General features: G+C 39.8%; 1 protein-coding gene across 4 annotated transcripts in view; it reads left to right on the top strand.

Moving 5' to 3' along the window:
• CMSS1 (cms1 ribosomal small subunit homolog) overlaps positions 1–19,805 on the top strand; it is a 220,513-nt gene that overhangs the window by 191,879 nt on the left and 8,829 nt on the right. For all 4 annotated transcript variants that reach the window (XM_009095435.4, XM_050972957.1, XM_030234379.2 and 1 more), the window contains exons 2-5: positions 8,058–8,158; positions 12,783–12,854; positions 16,461–16,590; positions 19,267–19,326. In XM_009095435.4, coding sequence (XP_009093683.1) covers positions 8,058–8,158; positions 12,783–12,854; positions 16,461–16,590; positions 19,267–19,326 — 363 coding nt within the window. The remainder of the gene's footprint in view (positions 1–8,057; positions 8,159–12,782; positions 12,855–16,460; positions 16,591–19,266; positions 19,327–19,805) is intronic.

Below are 19,805 nucleotides of genomic sequence, written 5' to 3'. Positions count from 1 at the left end.
CATGTTCCTGTCATGTCAAATCTTCATGTTTGTCCTTTCTTACCATGGGTTTTAAAACTCCAGTGACTAAATGAATACTGAGTTCTCTCTGCATACCTTGGTGATGCCCACTTATGCCTTGGACTTCCATTGTCCAAGGGACAAGTGGGATATTCAACCTTTACCTAGCAGGTGAAAAAGTTAATTCTTATTAGAAGGGGAGTGGTCTACTACTTTTTACCTCTGACCAGTCATGTTCTGTGGCTTTTCTACCATCTTTCTGTCGCACAGGCAAAATATAACAATGAAAATGTCAAATTATGAGGAGGGCGAGGTTGTAGCTATTCTGCAAGCTGGGCTAGTCTTGATCATATCAAATTTATTCTCCTGTGCTTACATATGTACAACAGAGGATTTCCTCTGGTCTTATTCTCTGATATGCCCTGTATTTTGTCTCTTGATTCACTCCCAATCAGCAAGTCATGTCAGAAATTAGTTTGTAAGTACCTGTTTTGAATATTAAAGTGTTTAAAAAAAAGGGAGATGTAATTGTTAGAAATGTCTTGTGGGAAATCCTTCACATTGCAGATAGTTATGTGTGTGATAAAAACCCATTTTTTTATCATATCAGAGTATAATGAAAATTAACTTGATATTATTTTGTTAAGACCTATTCTTTTTTGTTTGAATGGACAGTGATTTTTAATTTAAATTATCCATCAGGTTAAAGAAGAGTAACCTAAACTGAACATCCTGTCACAGGATTTACTGGGCAAAAATAGTTGTGTGTGCTAGATATGCCTTTCAAACTGCCCCAGGAAAGGGTTTGCATTTCGAGAAGAATGTTGTCTTTGACTTTGTAGTACAAGCTTTTGCCAGTCCTTAGGAGCTCTTACAGGGAATTCCTACAGTGGCTTGGCACAGGCTTAGCCTGGCTGGAGTGTGAAGAAGTTTGTATTTATCTGAATGTTACCTGTGGGGACAGAGCTGAAGTTCCTTTGAATCTTTGATAGCAGTGTGTCTGTTTGTGCTGAGTCCCACACTGTTTGCTCCTCAGTGTGCCTCACAAGCACACTTGGAAATACCTTTTCTCAAATACCTTGGCAGGTAAAGTCTGCAGTTTGAGGCATCCTTGCAGACATCAAACCTTATTGCTGTGCTGGAATGCACTTGTTTTGGGAAGGGTCTCTTTAGTTTGTAGGGATTGGAAGGCAAAACTGCCCAGATCAGGGGGACTGTGCATGGTTTGGGATGATGGAGCCCTGGCACCATGTGTAATTCCTATGGAGGTTGTCTCAGTCTGAGCAGAGAGGCAGCTCTGTCTCTGTTGCAGCAGGCTGATAAAGTCAGAGGAATGGTTGCTAACTGGTAATAACCTGCAACAGAACTTTCTGTGCAGCTTTGTGCTTCCTAGTGACAATAACAGGTACCAGTGCATTCACTGTTCCCTCTTCAGTTCTAAATGGTCAAAATCCCCAAATATTTTAAGGCCCTATGAATGAGGGCACTTCATTTGATTCATGTGCCCATTTTGCAAAAGCTAAACTGCAAAAATTGCCTAAGTTTTCCATTAAGCTGTAATATTATGTCTTTTGATACAGTTAAATTCTATTTTTTTCATTTCTTGTGAGTATATGTTCTTGTATTGCTTTCCAAGACTAGATCTTGTCTTACTCTACTGCTTTAAATTATTTTGCTAATCCTTAGTCAAGAAGGTGAGGAGATGTTTTGTTGTTTGGGGATTTTTTTCTGTAATGTGTCATCTAGATTTCTCAGTTGTGCCACTCACTGCACTTGATGCATGCCTGTGATGGGGAGAATTACTTATTTTGCTTGAGTTGCTAGGGGACCCTTTCTAATTTAGCCAGAGAAAAGAAAAGGATGCTGACACTGTCATAGCTATTTTTAATACAATGGTTATGTGGTGATCTTCCCAAGGACAGATTGCTTTTGTGTCTAACATTTTTTATCTCATTTACTAGACATTTCTAAAGTATTGCCATGATAAATAGCCAGCAATTTGTCTGAAGAACCATATTAATAATAAAATTTGCATTCTTAGCCATTCCGTGGTCTGGAAGTCCCCAAAAGAGCTTCATGGCTATTGCTTGGCCAGTTGGCTTTACACCATGGGCTCCAGGGTATCTGAGCTATTATTAGCCTTCTCAACAGGAAAAATCAAAGCTGTCCACTACCTACAGAGAGGGAATTTAGGGAGGATTGACTGGGTAGACATGAAAGAGATCCTTCTTTTGGGGTTAGCTGTGCTGGTGACACACAGCTCAGTAATTTCGGTTTGGACTGTGTGAAATGCTGCATTCTGTACCTCCTTCTCCCACTGCCATGCAGAACCTTTCCCATTTGTCAGGGAAGTATGTTAATCCTTTTTTCTTAGTTAACCAGCCCACCAGCCAGGCCTGCTGCATTTAAAAGAGCTCATCTGTTGTTTGGGTACTGGTGGGCAGCAAGGCAGGACCTGCCTGAGCCTTGTGCCCTCTGCTGCCTCCAGGAGAGGGGTGTGCTGTAAAATACTGTCATTGGCACTTTTAGCCCAGCTACTGTGGTCAGCACAACTCTGCTGGCAACAGGAGCCCTCTCAGCTGAGCAAGGATGAGCAGGGACTTGGGAGCCAATTTTGCTGACTGCTGTTACATTTTACAGAAAGTTAATTGACCTTGCCCTGTGTGTACCTGATTGGACATGCAGGAGAGATTCAGTCCTGCATCCCCTACACAACTCCTGATTCACTGATGATTGAGGCCAGTTTTTAACAGCAAAACTGAGAATAATAAGGAAGTCTCAGAATTTTTTTTCTCTGCCCCTCTTCTCCCTTCCTCCCAAAGAAAAATGGCAATTAAGAAAAGTCTCAAGATGTGCCCAACACACTTGGCATTTTAATTGGCATCAGATGTGTTTCAATCTACTGAATTTAGAGGTGGGAGAACTCTAAATATTTTGCCCCAGATTAATGAACACAGATCAGTAAAATTTAATCAACCAGTACATAAAAATACCAGTTACAAATCAGCCTGAAATTAATCCGTCATAGCACACCCAAACTGAACTATGCCCACCTACAGAATAATGACAAGCTCATAATTTCCTGTAACATACCTGAAACTAAAAAGAGAGCATAACAAAAAAACCTGTTTCCACAGTGTAGGGAACAGAGGCTTTATTTAAAATCTGGTTTCAGATATGAGACAGTTGTAGAACAGGCAGAGAAGGATGAAAATCAGAAAGGGGAATAGGGGTGGGGGGGCATAATAAATTTTGTACAAACTTCGTTCTCATGTAATTCTAGTTTAGTACTGATACATAGCCCTGATGAAAGCATAAGGGACAAAACCAGGGATTTCTGACCCAGAATATGTCTGATTGCAGGCATATACATCAAATAAAAGTTGAAGGATTCTCCCTTGTGGGCATGTAAAACAGGTTCCCTTCAAATTTTGTTACAGAGAATAATTCAGTGGTAAGAACTGAACTTGTCCTGTTCTGCCCTCTGTCACTGGGAGCCTTTCTGGGTCCAATCAAGCCTGATCTTGCTTAGCTCCAGAACAAATAAAATCCCAAAGCAAAACAAAAAAAAACACCTTACAGAAATTATTCTCTCACTTATCTTTGGGTATGTATGTAAAACAACATATTTCTCTTCCAAGTTTTCTTCTTAATTGCATGTTGGCTGTTCCTACATTATGAAGAGTTCTAAGAACCTTGCCTCTTTCCTCTCTCAAAAACTCCTTTTGTTTTCTTCATATTCCTGTCTTGTAACAGGCTTCCCATGGCTGGCATAATTTCTGTGAGCTGCATTTATCTTTATTTCAGTTGTAGGCTGGCTTGAACCCCAACTTGCATTTCCTAAAGAATTTTAAGATTATTTTCATTGTAACTTTTTGTTTATTTTGGGGCATTTGAAAGTGTCCTGCCTAGAAGAGTTTCACTTTTTCAGTCAGCCTTGGTTCTTACAGGAATTAATTATTTATGTAGTTGTCATTATAACTCCTATGTTAATAATTTCAGAGTAGAAAAGTGGCATGTGAAGGTCAGAAGACTCAGAAACAGTGAATCAGCCTAGCAAATGCAAATTTGTATGTACCAGCTATTTTGTATGAACAAAATTGCATTCACATCAAAGCACATGTCATTTCATCCTTTATCATTAAGGTATTTTTGCATTTAAAAATACCATAGTAAATAATGAAAAAATATAAGTTAATTGTGAATATATTAATTAATAAAGATGATTATTAAAGAGAACCGTTAAATTATCTAAATATCTTTGTACTTTTTATGTGAATGTGTATAAGCATGAAGATGTGTATGTATTAATAGGAGTGTTTACATGTGCAGAATTAGTACATATATTGATGTACTTAGACTACATGCATATGTTAGTAATAAATTTGAAAGAAGTTAGAAACCAATGCTCTGGATCATTTTAAACAGTGATTGATATAAATGAAGAAGTCTTTGTTTGTGTGTGTGTGTGTGTGTGTGTGTGTGTGAAGCAGAAGTGGCTTTTTCCATTTTTGCATGCTCCAAAATAAGATCAAATACAATTACTTCATGACTGGGAAGCCTGTTAGTATGTGCCATGCTGCTGATATAATACCAAAGTAAAACATGTGGAGAGTTGTGGAATTCCCATTTATTTTTCTATATTGAGAGCATTTTGTGACTGTTCTGATGCCTTGGATGACCTTGTGGCTGTGCAAATGGTGTAAGTCTCAGGGAAGCAGAGGCAGAGAATTGCTGTGCTCAACAGCATCACCCTGCAAGCAGCGTGTCCTGTCAGCGCCTGCCTGCCCGCTCCTTTGCACCTCAAGCCAGATGAAAGTCAACTTTGTATTTATCAGTTAGGTTCTGCATTTTCACCAGCTTGTTATTAAGGAAGGATTTGTGAATTCTCCTGTTCTGGCAGAGAGAGGTCTCCTGGGAAGCTCAGCACCTCAAAGCAGGGCAAACAGTGCTGGTCTGTTACAGACATGCTAGTGATCTCTGGGCTTCTGCATAGATTTGCATCAAGTTATGATTTATTTTGTGAATAACCCCACTGACATCAAGGTAACTATTTGCAGAGAAAGGTGCACAGTTTAATGTGAGCATGGTTGGCAGAGTCTGGCCTGTGGTACTTTGATGCCTGCAACAAAATGCTGCTGTCATCACAGGAGCTGACATGGTGTCACAAACAATTACAGCTTGAGATGAGCTGCTGTCCTGACTGGGACATGGGTGATTGTTTCTGGAATAGATAGAAAGTTCTCCAGTTGTATGAAATAAAGATACTGCAGAAAGATGCTCAAATTTGAACTGATGTTTGTTGAGTCTGAGTCTGTGCCTTTTTCTGTCACTTCTTGCTGAGAGCAGAGGACGTTGCACCATGAAGTGCTGTCCAAAACTCAGATGAGCAGTGAACAGGTGGTACATTGTCAGGCTATTTCAGATCATGGAAACCATTTGTCCAGTTTTAGATTGCTATTGCTAGCAGCGTTTCTTTCAGTTGTGAGAAAGAGAAGAGGTTATTTAAGACTTACACAACTCCTGTTTGCCTTTCAGAGCATGCCAAGTGGGATTTCAGAAGGAATGCTTGCAGATCACAGGCAGCTTCCCCTGAATCTGTTTGATGCAATTCTCATTTATTTTTATGGTGAAACATTTGAAAGAGCTCACACAGCAGTTCAGTAAAACATGCACAAATCCATTTTGGAGTGAATGTTTGGGGTTCAAGTGCAGTGAGCAAGAGGGATGAAGAGGCAATTCTGATTTCTTTGATGTACTTCATTTATATCATCTCTCCACAGCCTGCTTCAATGCAGTGTGTCCAAGCCCCAGGGCTGTGGAGCTGGTGTGTGTTAAAGTTGGTCACTTTTCAGTATCTCTGGAGTCAGGGCAAATGAGACAGAAGTCAGTGATGGGTCCCTTCAATACAGAAGCTGCTCTACCAAGATACAGGACAATAAATTAGCCAGAGAAATGGTGATCCACAGGGCAGCAAGGCCATGGTAATTGCCAGTGGTAACACTGAATTACCAAGACACCTTTTGAACTTTCTGGAGTATGCTGAATGATGTGATTTTTCAGCTTCTTCTAACGAAGTGTTGTATCTGAGATTCCAAAGTGGATGGGGGACATAAGGGCTCAGTGACTTTGGAGAGAAATAGGCAGGAAAGATCTGCTGCTGTGCAGGGATAGCCATATGGTACAGGAGCACTTGGACATCCTCAAGAGAAGGATATTTGCTCTGTAATGTAAGGAAAAGCTTTGTCCAACAAACTTTGAGCTTTCTTTGTTGCCCTGTTCACCTGCTGCCACATGTTGGACTTACAGGGCTAGGCACATCATTTCTGCCTGGCTCTGGCACTGGTGTGGCCACAGTCCATTCAGTTCTGGTTGAGGCTGTGCCTGCAAGGAGAATATAACAGACAGGTCAGCTGAGCTGTAATGTTCACTTGCTGCACACATTCCTGCATTTGCTCTAGAGCTGGAAAGCGAGGGCTTTTCTTGGTGAATTCCTATTTTAAGATTTCAGAATGACTTCATTTTATATTAAGATACAAACAAGTTCTGTCATTTCTTCCATGGCGTTTATTTTGGTTTTAATTAAGTTCATTAATATATTTATCTACCCTCTTCACTTGGGAGTCTCTTACTGAACAGAAAACAAATTCTCTTCTCAGTTGCTGCTCTCTTTCTAAAGATCTTGTGGTTTAGAATCTAATCTATATCAAGTAAAATTTCATGACAAGTGGCATCCAACCTCCTCAAACAAAGCTGATTTTCTTTCCTATCTTTCAACTTCCTAAACTTTCTTGAACTCCTAACAGCTGTCAGACCCCAACTTTAGGGTGTTGACCGTTGCACAGGCTTTTCAAGGTGGGAAAAAGGAGTGAAGGTTATGAGATGGTATCTTTCTAGGAATAAATACATACCCATTTTGTTACCCATTCTGTCACATTTGGATTTTTAAAGCCACTGCCTTATTGCCACATAATATGTAATGCTACATTTGTGGATTAACAGAGATTCTTCCCCCCCTCTTTCATCCCTTTCCTTATCCTTGCTTAAATTCTTTTGCATATTTCTCATGTATCCTTTCACTTACCTTTTATTCAGCAGATAGCTATTTCAACATGGAATTTGTAAATACCAGCTATGACTGATTTTCTCTCTCTCATGTTCTCTGGCCATCAGTTTACTCTGTTCACAACTAGTGATGCATAGAAATAGTTATATCATCTATACTTCAGGTGATGCTTAAGAAATCCTTCTATTCTTTTCTTTTCAAAATAAATAACTTAATCTTGAAGCTGTGAATTTACAGCTTTGGAATACAGGAGATGGCAATAATGACTGAATACCTGTTGGGCAGATATATTCCAATTTTAGAAGTTGAATTAATTCAGTTTGATGGATGAAAACTCTTCTGGCAATAATCAGGGAAGTAACTCAGTCTCCAGTAGAGGAGTCTGTGTTTGAATCCATCTAAAGCACTATTATAAAACTGTTGAAGGGAGCTGTTGCTGTGCATTTATTTTTCCCTCAAAGTCTCTCTGTAGATAAAAGAGATGAAGAAGAGAATGGGTAGAGACACCTGAATTTAATTAGTTGTCCTTTTAGTCTTGTGGACATTCTGCTCAAACTTTGGAGTGGTGCCTTTGTCTAATTACAGCTGAAGTAAGAGACACAATTAAAATGTACTTGCAGGAAGTGTGCATATTTTTTTTACAATAGAACATTATACCTGTCTTGTAATTTTTCCTCTTTAACGTGTGCCAGTAAGGCATTTGGGAGCTTGGAATGGGGATTTCATGCATTTTTATATGTGTTGGCTTGCAAGACTTGCAGTCTTCACCTGCAAGACTTGTTTTAATAGGAGGAAATAACTTTATTTTGAAATAAGTATCAGCAAACTTAGCAAGTAGAATGTATTTATTACAGCTGTATTTATTGCCTATCATGAGATTGTATTATGGTGACAACCTTTCAGCTAGAGATTTTATGCCTGTTTTTGAATGCAAAGATGGGTAGGTGGATTTGGAAAACAGTAACAAGAACTCTTCTTTGTTTTTGATTAGATCCTTCAGATGATGAAGCTATTGAAAAAGCAAGTGAAAAAAGCTCAGCAACATGTCAAGATTCAGATTCCAAACCTGCTGTGAAAAAGAAAAGAAAGCAGGTATGTAAATTAAGTAATTGTTTAGCACAACAATGATGATGCATAGGGAAACGTAATGTCCTTTTTGTCCTTTTTTTCTTCAGTCACGGGACAGTTTTCTTCACTCTCTCTGATCTGTTCCGTTTTTGGGGTTTTTTTTTTTTTTTATTATGTTGTCTTATTTGGAAGTGATCACATTCTAGTACATTTCAGCAATAACTTCACACTTGTTTTGTGTGAGTTGAGATTGCCAGGCCTGTCCTACAAAGTGACTGTCCAGTGGTACAAGCCTGGATGGTGCTACTGAGTATCTTCCCTTGCAATTTTTTCCCTTTCCCTGCACAAAGTCTGGAAAGCTATATTTATTTGTTATACAGATTATCTACCCAAGCATGTCCCCAGTTCAGGGTCCAAGTGAAAAAGAATTTAGGTCTTACCCTTGCACTGCTAAAACCTTCATTTAATGCCAAGAGGAACTATGTTGTTCAGCATTACGTGGAGTATGCCAAGGAACATCAGCATCACCCCAGTTTGAGGGAAAAAGTCATCTAGAGGTTGGCTGATTTTATGAAGTTTCTTGTTTGAAGGTAAATTTGTTCTGCCTTCCTCATACCACACAGGAGAATTGACTGAGTGGCTGTCAGAGAGCTAAAATTACATTGGAAGCTATCTCTCCTTGAGGTTATGGATATCAATTTTGACCCCTAGGTCAATAGTAAATTCACTCTGTAATGCCTAGGCAACTTCCCAAGTGAAAGCCATTTACAGGGATGTTCTTTTTTTGTAACAGAGAAGTGTAAACAACATGGGAGCAATTACTATGCTTTTAGATGTCTTTCCAAAGAGACCAAAGGTGAAGTGATCCAAATATCTGGATGAGATCAATGTTTTGATTAGGAAAGATAACCAAGCAATACAGGAGAAAGCTGTATTGCCTTTGTGCATGCTCTGCCAGGGGGTCAGATGCTGAGGAGTGAGAATTCTTATGGAGCCACCTTTTATCACCATTTTCACTTAGGCATTTAGTAGTAGGTTAAGACACTTTGTTTGGAAGGGTTGCTTGACCCTTTATATGAGAGCCTTAGAAAGGTTTAGGCAACACAAGTTACTTACCAAGGTAGCCTGGCACTGCTCAGCTGTAGCAGAACACCTGCCACTGCTCTTTCTGTCATATAAAGAATATCAGCCTGCATGTTGGAATCAGGTAATTTGATGTTTAGATGTGAAACTGCAAGAGGGAAATGCTTTATGGGAGCTCAAAGTCACAGATGGGTTATTGCCCATCTTTTAGACATACCAAATCAGAGTTATTTATGGAAAGCTGGTGGTTTTGTAGTTCTGGTGCAAATAACAAAACCCATTTTACTAATGTTGCCTTATTCAGAGGCTGGAAGTTGTTCTGCAATGGACTTGGCACCTCAAAGCCTGTCACGAGACAACCCAACAGAGTTATGAGCATCCATGCTCCATGTCTGCAGGCTGTCCTCAGGCTTACAGTGAAATGAGTGATCTCTCTCCAGTCTGAGTGATGCAGTGATGTGTTTACTTTGTCACAAACCCCAAAAGTCAGAGTGTGTGGCTGACCTGGAATGTAAACTTTCACACACATGCAAGACTGTTTTCACTCTGCATTTGAATTTCCCATCACTTTGGCAACGTGAAAAGAAAAAAAGCATGTTAGAAATATAATACAGGAAATATTTTATGCTCTGTGTGTGATTAACAAACAAGGAATTTATGACATTTTAGTTCATAAATCACTGGTCTCAGCACAAATTTCCTGTTTTCTGCATTTTAAGAATTTCCATGTAAAAATAGCATAAAAACACAGAGCACAAGGGAGCTGTGTCAAAAAACAGTGGTTGTCTGCTTTGTGTCTTGCATAAGAAAAGCCTGCAAATGACCTTTTCATAAAGGTGGCATGCAAAGAGCTATTGCATGAGTAGGTAGGCAACTAATGCTTGGATAAGGGTCAGAAGTTCAGGATAGATCAGATGCTGAAATATTTTAGACTGTAGATCATCAAAGATGTGTAAGTTTACAGCCATTCACCACCACAAAATTTCTCTTTTTATGTCACTGTTTTTAATGTCTTAATAACATAGATTTACTATTGCTGGGCTAATAATTTAGGCATAATATTATATATGCTGTGTAAAGGAGGCAATTTTGAGTGTTAACATGCTTCTCTCTAAGGAAGCAAGGCTTTGACTACAAGCCTGCTGTGTGCTTGTGTTGTCTGCTGTTTCTGTGGCTGTTGAAGAAAGGGTTACATACTGTCTTCAAAAAAGAAGCCATGGCATTTGATGGTACTTTCACATATTTGAATGAAGGCTTAGCAGTGAGAAGTTCTTTTCTTTCAGAGAATTTTTTTCAGCTGTGTGACACATTTCATTCTTTTCTCATAGAGATACGAGTTGGGAGCACTTGCAGAGTTATGTAAAGCAGTTCATGATGTATAATAAGGGAGAAATGGGCCCAAAGTGAATGAGTGACATTTTTCAGTATGCTGGAAGCACCACTGGGATAGGGAACTATAATTCTCTGCTGGAGGACAGAGTTTCAGGTTGGCCCTTCACTGACTTTTTGATTGCTTGTAGGTAGCCCTTGACTGAAGCAATGCAAAGGCTTGTTCTCTGCATAAAATATGATGTTGAGCATAAAATTTATGATTAAAACACCTGGCTAATGGCCTTTAAGTATCTATGGACAGCTGGGATGTGTAAGAGTAGAGCAGAGGGTAGTTCTGTTTCAGTCTCAATGTCTGGGAATGCTAATGGTAGGGATAGGAATGAAGAAATGTATGGTGGTGTTTTAAAAACAGTTGAATCAGAGTCCGGACAGAGATTTTTTTAAAATAGCAACAAACCAAAAATAAAGCAAAAAAAAAAAAAAACTTATATTAACTCTGGAACAATTTTGGTAATTAGAGTTTCCACTTGCAGTCATTCCCTTCATTTCTAGTGAAGATAATCTTTGTTTATAGCTGAGAAAATCACAGGGACAGATTTCTGTTTTTGAGGCAAGATATAATCCCTATCACAGCTTCTCCTGGGTTTTGATGCAGGCTGCATTACATTCCAGCTGTAGCAGTGGAGTGCTTTTCTAGCTGTAGCAAGTCCCCAGCCAAACCTTCTCTGGTAATTCCTAAGTTTCATTTCCATCCTCAACCAGTTTCAGAGCCACTGCTGTACAACACTACCACCTTGGCAAGGGCAGTGGCTGGGGCTGCATCACAGCACAGAAAGTAAGAGCGCATTTATTTGTGTTGAGCATGGTGGTTACCTGCATTAATAGCTAATTTAGCAAGGAGAGTGGGGAGAAAAAGAAGGCATAATATGAACAATTAAACCTCAAAAAGTGCTTCTGATAAGGCTGTGAGAATGGGCTTGGAAAGGCAGGAGTGTGCTGGGTTGGGTCATTTTGCACCAGCTGCCATGAAGTGTCCTCCTGTTAAGGTGGGGCAGCGCAAGGAGGGCTCAGAAAGGCTCAGATACTCTAAACTCCTCTTTGCTTTCCTTTGTCCCTCTTGGCCTGACTGAAGCTGTCTTCCCAAGGCAACAGAGGAGCAGCTTCTCTGACTTTCAGCTAGGCTCCCTTTCCTGCTGATACTTTTCCTTCAGGCTTTCCCCAGCGAGGAGTGCTGGATTTGCTGTTCCTGAGCTTTTTAATGCTCCATGTGATGAGTCTTCTCTACATTCCCTCACAAGAGCAGAGTTTTGCAACCATATGCATCATAGTCCTGTGGAGCATTTTCCTGCAGCTCAGCCTGTTTTCCCATTGCTCTTCAGCAAGTCACTTACAAGTTCCAAAGCCTGTCTATGTAGATAAATGTACACTTCCATTAGGTAGAAGGCCCTAAGAAGCAAAAGAAAAGAGAATTGCTACACTCAAAACACGAGAAGTCTGTGCCTTGCTTCCTCTGTTTTGGACAATTGGGTGGCTACAGTGAAATCCTAGCCCTGGATTATGGGTACAGGGACTCTGGTACAAATGGACCAATTCAGCCTCTTCACTCAGGCACAAAAGAGGGTTAATGATAGCACCATGTATTTTTCTTGTGTGTATTTGACCCTGCCTGCTATGAAAAGTCAAAGCAAGAATGGGGTAGGACAAATTTGAAATATGTTTTCCTAAATTTTGTATTACAAGTGTAGACGGAACTTCAGAGCGTGATTGTTTGTAATTAATCTTGCCCAGTTCCATGTTATTTTTTCTGTCTGGATGTCTCCTTAGACCTAGTTATTTTAGAACACCACTGGCAAAGTTTAGAAAAATTATCATTCACAATAGCAGAGATTAAAAACATAAATTTAGTGGCAGATTTTGTTCATGTTTTCCTCCTGATTTTTTTTTAATGTATCAAAACTTGCTTTTCACCATTTTATGGAATTATGACTATACCCTGAATGCTTCAGTTTTCTCTTCTTTTATTCCCTCTCTTGGTTGCAACAGCAATCTCAATTTCAAAATTACTTTTTATACATATAACTGTAAGGATTTGATTCCTTCTACGGGTGGGAAAGTTCAGTTTTAATTGCTTTTTCCTAGCCCAGCATTATAGTTTCTGTATCTCCTCTTACCTCCTTTGCCTTCCTTTGGTGACTTTTTTCCCTTACCTCTTTTTTTTTAATGTGTTTTGCAGCCTACAGAGTGTTTTTTAAGTCAGCCTGAAGAAAAGCAAGAGAGTGCTGTGAAGGCAAAGAGGAGGAAGAAGGTAGGAGTGTCCCAGAGTGTGTTTGGGGTCTGGGCACTGGGTTTCCATGCTGCTACAAGATGCAGAATGGGGACAACCCTGTGATGGTGAGAAGTAATATGGTCATAATATTGCAACCTCTTTAAAAGAAGAAGAGAAATTCCTAATTTTTAAACCTATTCCCAACCTGACCTGTGCCATTATGTCTGTGTTCCACTCAAGGGTTGTTGTGGAAACCCAGGGCACCAGGAATATTTCTCTGTCTGCTCTGGGGTGCCCTGACCCCCAGGGGAGCACTGACTCTGACTCTCATTCATGGAGAAAGTTTCCTAGACTTCAAGATAGACTGGAATCCACAAAAGTGTGAAATAGATTATAGAGAGTAGTGTAGGTGTATCACTTGGGGAGAAATTGAGGTTTTGGCATTTTTAGTATATTGTGGATGGAAGCAAGATGGAGGGCACAGGGTGTCATCCTGTGTTTCTTCTTCATGCTTCTTCCTTCTTCTTCTTGGGTTTGGGTGGCATTTTGTAATTGGGCAGAAAAGTCTGCATTGCAGGCTCTGTGGGATCTGTTACTGGGTTAAAAGGGAAAATAATCCTGGTGTCAGCTCTTCATTGGATAGTTTAGTCTTAAAATACCTTGTAACAAGAGATTGTTGGCCATTCTGTGCCTTCTAATGAAAAGCTGCCAGCTCACAGTAGTGAGACTGTTTTACTGATAAGAAATAATAAATACCTGAGCCCAGACATGAAACTACTATCTCAAGTGCCTTCAATCCAGACCCAGAGAAACTGATGACTGGTTCTGCCACAGGTTGTATATGTCTACACCCCACTTGCAAGTGTTGCCCACCAGGAAAGGGTGACTGTATGGAAGAAAGGTGGAACTTCAGTTGCTGCAGAATCTGACCCATTCCCACAGTGTGGTCAGGCTCCAGCTGCTGTTCCATCTTTTGAGCCAAGGACTGTCCTTGTTCACTCTTCTCCTCTCTGCATAAGTATATAAATAAATACTCTGTATTGTCCCTCTGGCCGTGCTCCATCCTCACCCACAACAACAAACACACCCTGCAGTCCAAATGGAGATTATCTGGCACCAGGCAAGTTAATTGTCTTTCTGTAGGGGGACAGTCTGTAAATAGTTGGCACCCTCAGAAGGCTGAGGGGTGGCCTTTTTATGTTATGTTAGCCCTCTTAATCATCCAGGGAATGGGAAGAGTGGGATTTTGCTTTCAATGTGGCTCTGGCAGAGTAAGTGCAGCACTCACTCAACTGGAGCCAGAGTGAAGGCATGCCATGGCAGAGGCTGGCAAACCCACCTAGCAAGAACCCCCATTCTCAGCAGACAGCAGCTGCTTACTTACACCTTTGCTTTCAGTGGGCCACTAAGCTGACATACACAGCCTGTCAAAAAATCCCATTAGGAAACATTTATTATGTTGATCTCTGGCTTCCAAACAAAGTGCCGTTTCCAAAAGTAAGGAAAAGGGGGGAAAGCCCTTTTGTTTTTAAGCATCTGGAATGAATTGGAAGAAAAATAATAAAACTTCCTGCATGAGGAACATTTCCCCACAGCACTCCTTGAAGGAAGTGAGTTTGCTCAGGTGTCCTTGCTCTTTCTCTTAAAGAATTTCTCGCTTCTCTGCTCCAGAGGGCAATAATTTTTCTGTAGGAACCAAGTGGTACAATGAATGATGTAACAGTCCTGTGAATTACACTGAATTACCAAGTGAAATGAGCCTGATAGTTCTGTCTTGCTGTCTGCTAAATCAGAGGTTCCCAAATGTGAATCCTTTCAGAGGCAGCTTGTGAGGCAAGGCTGGGGAAAAGCTGTGGGGTTGTTGGGAAGAACAATGGAGAGGTTTGGTTGTGGGTCTCACAGAGAGGCTGGCTGTGCTCCCATGGCCTCTGGTCATGCCTTGGGAAGACACTTGTTCCATGGCAGGAAAATACAACAGTGGTAAGTGAAGGGGAATCTTGGGAAGGAATCCTGCAGATGGAAGCACTGCAGAAACCTGCAGAACAGCCAGAGGTCCTCTACAAAGTCTTCCAGGGACTGCAGAGGGCTTTGCACCAGGTCAAAGCTAGACTGAGAGGAAGGCAGAAACACTTCATCTCCATGTCTCCCACTGTCAAAGACTCAGCTGGGGTCTTGCAAACCCACAGGTGGCTTTTAGTAGGGATGAAACAGGCAGTGCCAAAGTGGCAATGGCTGGGAGAGGCAGTGCTTGCCTTGCCTTTGCTGTTTTGGCAGCCCCCAGATGGCTCTTCCCTGTTCAGCACTCTGCCCCTCATGTTGATGTTACTGGAGTATTTGGGCTGTATTGGGCAAGAGTGACAGACAGAGTGATGGGGAATGGAAGAGAGGAGGGAGTGGGTGCTGAGATGGAGTGAGGGAAAGAATGGAAGAAGGTCTGTCCCTGACATTAAAATTCCTGCCATGCTTCTCTTCAAAATTTTCATTGATCTTTGCTGTCCTGAACCTCAGCCTACCAAACTGGAGGTACCCACTGTCCCTCCAAAGCTGCTAAAAATTCTTCCAGATCCACTGGAATCCCACTTTGCCAGTGAAATCCCACTTTGCCTCAAAAATACAGACCCTTTTGCTCCATCCTGACTACACCCTTCTGCTCCTTTTCACTTCTAGATTTATGCTACCATGTGTCCCCTTGATGATGAGTTCGGTTTAGCTTACACAGCTGAGAAACCTTGAGCTGTTCTTTCAAAATCTAAACAGATCTCAGCAAGAACTAGAGAGGCATCACATTCTTGTCATTCTCTCCAGACTGCCTCTATCCTTGCAAATTTGCTGTTTTCTAAAATACTTATCATTTGCTTTTGTTAAATGCTGGCAGATCAGTCAATGGGAACCTTGGGCTATTCTGCCCACATATTCCATTTATTTATGGCAAAAAATACAGCAATCCTTTCACTTCAGTGAGAATTCAGACCTGTTCCTTAGTAACATTCCTAAGGTGCAAAACACAATCATTATGAACTCATGTTCAGTCTCTAAAAATTATTAGTTTTTTAAAAAAATTACAGTGTGGGAGAACAAAGCAGCTGTGAGTTCCTGCTGCTTGACCTGTGGTTCTGTTGTTTTAACTAATTTTCATCACCCTGGCATGGTATTCTATGCATATAGCTAACCATCTTCCCTTCTAAATATAAATAGATAGTTACCCTGTTTAAATAACAATATAACCACATAATATATTATTATTTGATTCCTGTTGTTATGCCTTAAGAATAATAAACTAAAACAAATTAGGGGGTGAAAAGCCTGAATTTTCAATCTGATACTAAAGTGTAGCAATAGCAAAACTCGAAAAATAGCTTTCAGTTTTGTTTTTGTTACAGCAGCATTTCAGGTGAGTGCACAAGATTTTTAATGCTCAGGCTCACAGACCATCTTGTCCAAGTATCCCAGCTTGCATCTTAAGTCTGCATTCCCTCTAAGGACAAAGGGAATCTTGTCCCATTGTAAGGTGTTTTCCCAATTAAGCCATAATTAAACTGATGTAACTGTGTAAAGATATGGAGGAACATGTATGTACAGTGTTGTTAGTTAGCCAAAGAACTGTGTAGAAATACCATCTTAATCCATTTTACTTGGATTTTTTAGAAGAAGATTTCTGATGTTCTGCAAAAATCTGCTCCAAAACCTGGTGTCCCTGCAGATCTACAAAATCTGCTTAATCAACATTTTGGTGAAAACCGTTCTGTGATTGAAATAGAGGAATTAAAGCTGTCAGGTAACTCATCCTGTATTTAATATATAAATAATGGTTTTTTCATGATACTATTGACTTCTTTTTCTGCAGAGGAAAGAAGACTTTTAGGACATAATGGAGTTGTACTTTTAAATGAAAATATTTTCTTATTTTCCTTTTTTACTGTATATTAATATGCTGTTTAAGTTGAAATGTTAGTTTCTTTGGAATGAATGTGAGGTTTCTTGGAGGAATGGAAATAAAACATTGCAATGAATAATATATCTTTTTATTATAAAGTATTAATTTCTGGAGCTGACTTTTCTGATAATAATTTTATGATTCCTAATAGTAGCTCCCAAGATGCTGTGAGAGATGGATTTTTTTCCTGGGATTATCTGAGTCAATGCATAATAAGGGGCTGACAGAAATAGACAAAGAAATAATGAAATCATTCTCATATGGGTATGAGATTTTGAATGCAGTGGTTTTTCAGGGAGTGGTTATGAATTGAGGTGATAATTTTGGTCACTTTAATGTGTGAAGTGACCAAATTTCAGCCATGGGGACCCTTTTTGTTCCCTGTATCCTGCCTCCAGTTAAAAGACAGATAGAAGAGGCAAAAAGCAGGACAGAGTAAGCTTAGCTCCTGTCAGCTGGAGGTTGCATTGGAGATGATGGCAATGTTGAACTTCTCTGCCCCTCCTGTGCAGACAGAGACACTGTCCATTATTTGTTGGTAGGGCTCATGAAGAGCAGCAGCCTGGTAACCAACCTGCACTCGCCTTTGAGACTTCTTGAACTGTCAGTGACCTATGCCCAGTGCAGAAGCCTTCTAGTCCAGCAGTGTTTTTGATTTATTAATGCATAAGCCTGTCTCTCTAGGTGAATGTGCTCTTCCTTAATCCCCATGATTCTAGGTTGACCCTTCGTTATTTCTGTGGGACAGTCTCAGCTTTGTTACTGGGTCAAGAAAACCTGGAGAAATCCCATGTAGATTTCTTTGAAAAGCTTGTGCTAAGTATTTTTTTTTTTGTATATAAGATTTTTAGGAAATAATAAATTGGTTTGGTTTCGTTCTTATTAAAAGAGCCCTTTGGGCTACTGAAGTGACCCATTTCCATATGTGTTGGATGGCTATATTTTTTCCGTAATTTTTTTGCTGGGAGTTGAAAGCTTAGAGTGCTAAGGAGTTTATGAACTTGTACAGCTGTCAAGTCATTCACGTCAAAGCACTGAGTAAATAACAAGCAGCTACTTCGGAGTGGTGTGTCCCTGTTCACTGGCAAAGTGCAGAAGGTCAGGGTTGGTCAGAAAGTCAGCGTGGTCTCTTGCTGCAGTCTGGAGCTGTGTGTTTCTTCCCCCCTTTCTGAAACTTCTATTTAAAACTGTTGTAAATACTGCAGTGTTGCTGCACTGTTGGTGAGGAGTCAGTGACTGAAGCTGTGTCCTTCAGAGAGCACCTCTTGAGCTGTCAGTCATTAATGAGACCGTGTATTCAGATCAGCCCTGCCCGTCCCCACCAGCATCAAGTGCATCTTTTAAACATGATTTTTAAAGTACATCAGCTGCTGACACTTCAGTTGTACATATTCATTTCCTTTGAAACTCAAGTTTCAGTTAATGTCAATCTCAGGATTTAATAGGAATGAGTGCAAAATAAAAGTTTTTAGCAAGACAGGACTTACAGCCAGGCATTGGCCACAAAGCAAGTTTGTCACATTTTCTGTTCTGATGTAGATCTTGGGTGGATGCTCTCAGCATTAGTACAGTGCACCATCCATGTGAACATGATTAATGTCTTTGAAGAAACCTCCTTAGTTTAGAAAATGTATTAGCTAACATCCATGGACACCCTAGGGGCTGTGCTTCGTGCAAGATGGTGACAAATGTGTAAGTCTTTAGGGACAGAAGAATTGTTAATGCTCAATTGTTAATTGTTAAAAGCATGTTGTTCCATCAGGCAAAGAGCACTTAACAACAGTGGCAAGTTTTCAGTCCATGGAATTTTAATCACCTTTTTAAGAACTTTGATTTTCTGTATAGGCATGAGAAAGGACCTGTTAGGATCTTCATTGCCATTATACGAAATTAAATGACATGTTTGTCACAGAGTGCTTTTAAAAGACTTCCTAGTTAACACAGTGACTAGAGAAAAGGAAGTCAGCAGGAAATGGAGGAAGAGAAAAGCACTGAAAATGCAATGGAGTTGTTGCTGTTAGGGTTGATATAATTAGGTGGGTTGCCACAATATGAAAGACGAGAAGGTGAACAAAGTTACTAACAAGTAAATTATTGGTAGATTCTTGCAATTACACAGTATGAATCATTTGGGGGATGTACAAACATATTTCATCACAGGTACATTGGAGGAGCAGTCTAGGGCTGTAAGGCTTTTGGCTGAGGCTTTGATTCATTGTGGCAAAGACATGTGAAAACTTTCTTAAAGCGTGTGATCACACCTGTACTGCAGCCCAGTATTCAAGGTTTCAGGCTGGGAGAAAAAAAAAGAAATTGCAATTCAGAGATGTTACCTTCATTGATTTAACCCATACAAAGTTTCTTCTATGTTAATTTTTGTTTCAGAAATGGTAATTTATTGATGATGGATTTTTGAAGGTGGGATTTCATCCACATAACTGGTTTTGCTGCAAACATGTGTTCTCCCTTTGCTGTTAAAATACACCAACAAAAATATTTTTTCCTTTATGTTTCCAGATTCCTGCTTTTTGCCAGCCAATGATCTTACCCACAGTTTTTCTTCATACCTGAAGGAAAGTGAGTTTAAATGGTGGTCTAGATGAAAGTTGTATGAAAAATATTATTAAGACAATATTACTGCATTTTTTTATGTAGGTCCAAATATTGTTTGTTATGAAATATTAATTCTTTTAAGGCTTTTAACTTTTTTTTAATGACAGGTCTTGTTTTTCTGGCTCTTATTTAGTTTATCACTTTTCTTTTTTTTTTTTTGTATCAAAAATGGTCTAGGCTTTCTTATAATTGCTGGTTATTATTTGTCAGTAATTTATTGTGGCTTTATGAGTAGGTGTATGTATTATCTTAGAATGAAAGTCCTGCAGCTGACAGGAACCAAGTGAATTTTTTTTCTCTTGTATATTTATATAGAACTTCTGGTCTGGTAAATGCTTCTTGGCAGATGATTCTCTCTGATACAAATTGGCATATGTGGCAAACAAAGACAATAGGCTCATCACCTTAAAAACTGTTGATAGTTAATGCTTATCTAGTTTCTT

This window comes from Serinus canaria, chromosome 1 (genome assembly GCF_022539315.1).
Source record: "Serinus canaria isolate serCan28SL12 chromosome 1, serCan2020, whole genome shotgun sequence".
NCBI classification, from domain to species: Eukaryota; Metazoa; Chordata; class Aves; order Passeriformes; family Fringillidae; genus Serinus; species Serinus canaria.
The sequence above is the reverse complement of the archived record's forward strand: the minus strand, read 5'-3'. Positions and strand labels throughout refer to the sequence as shown.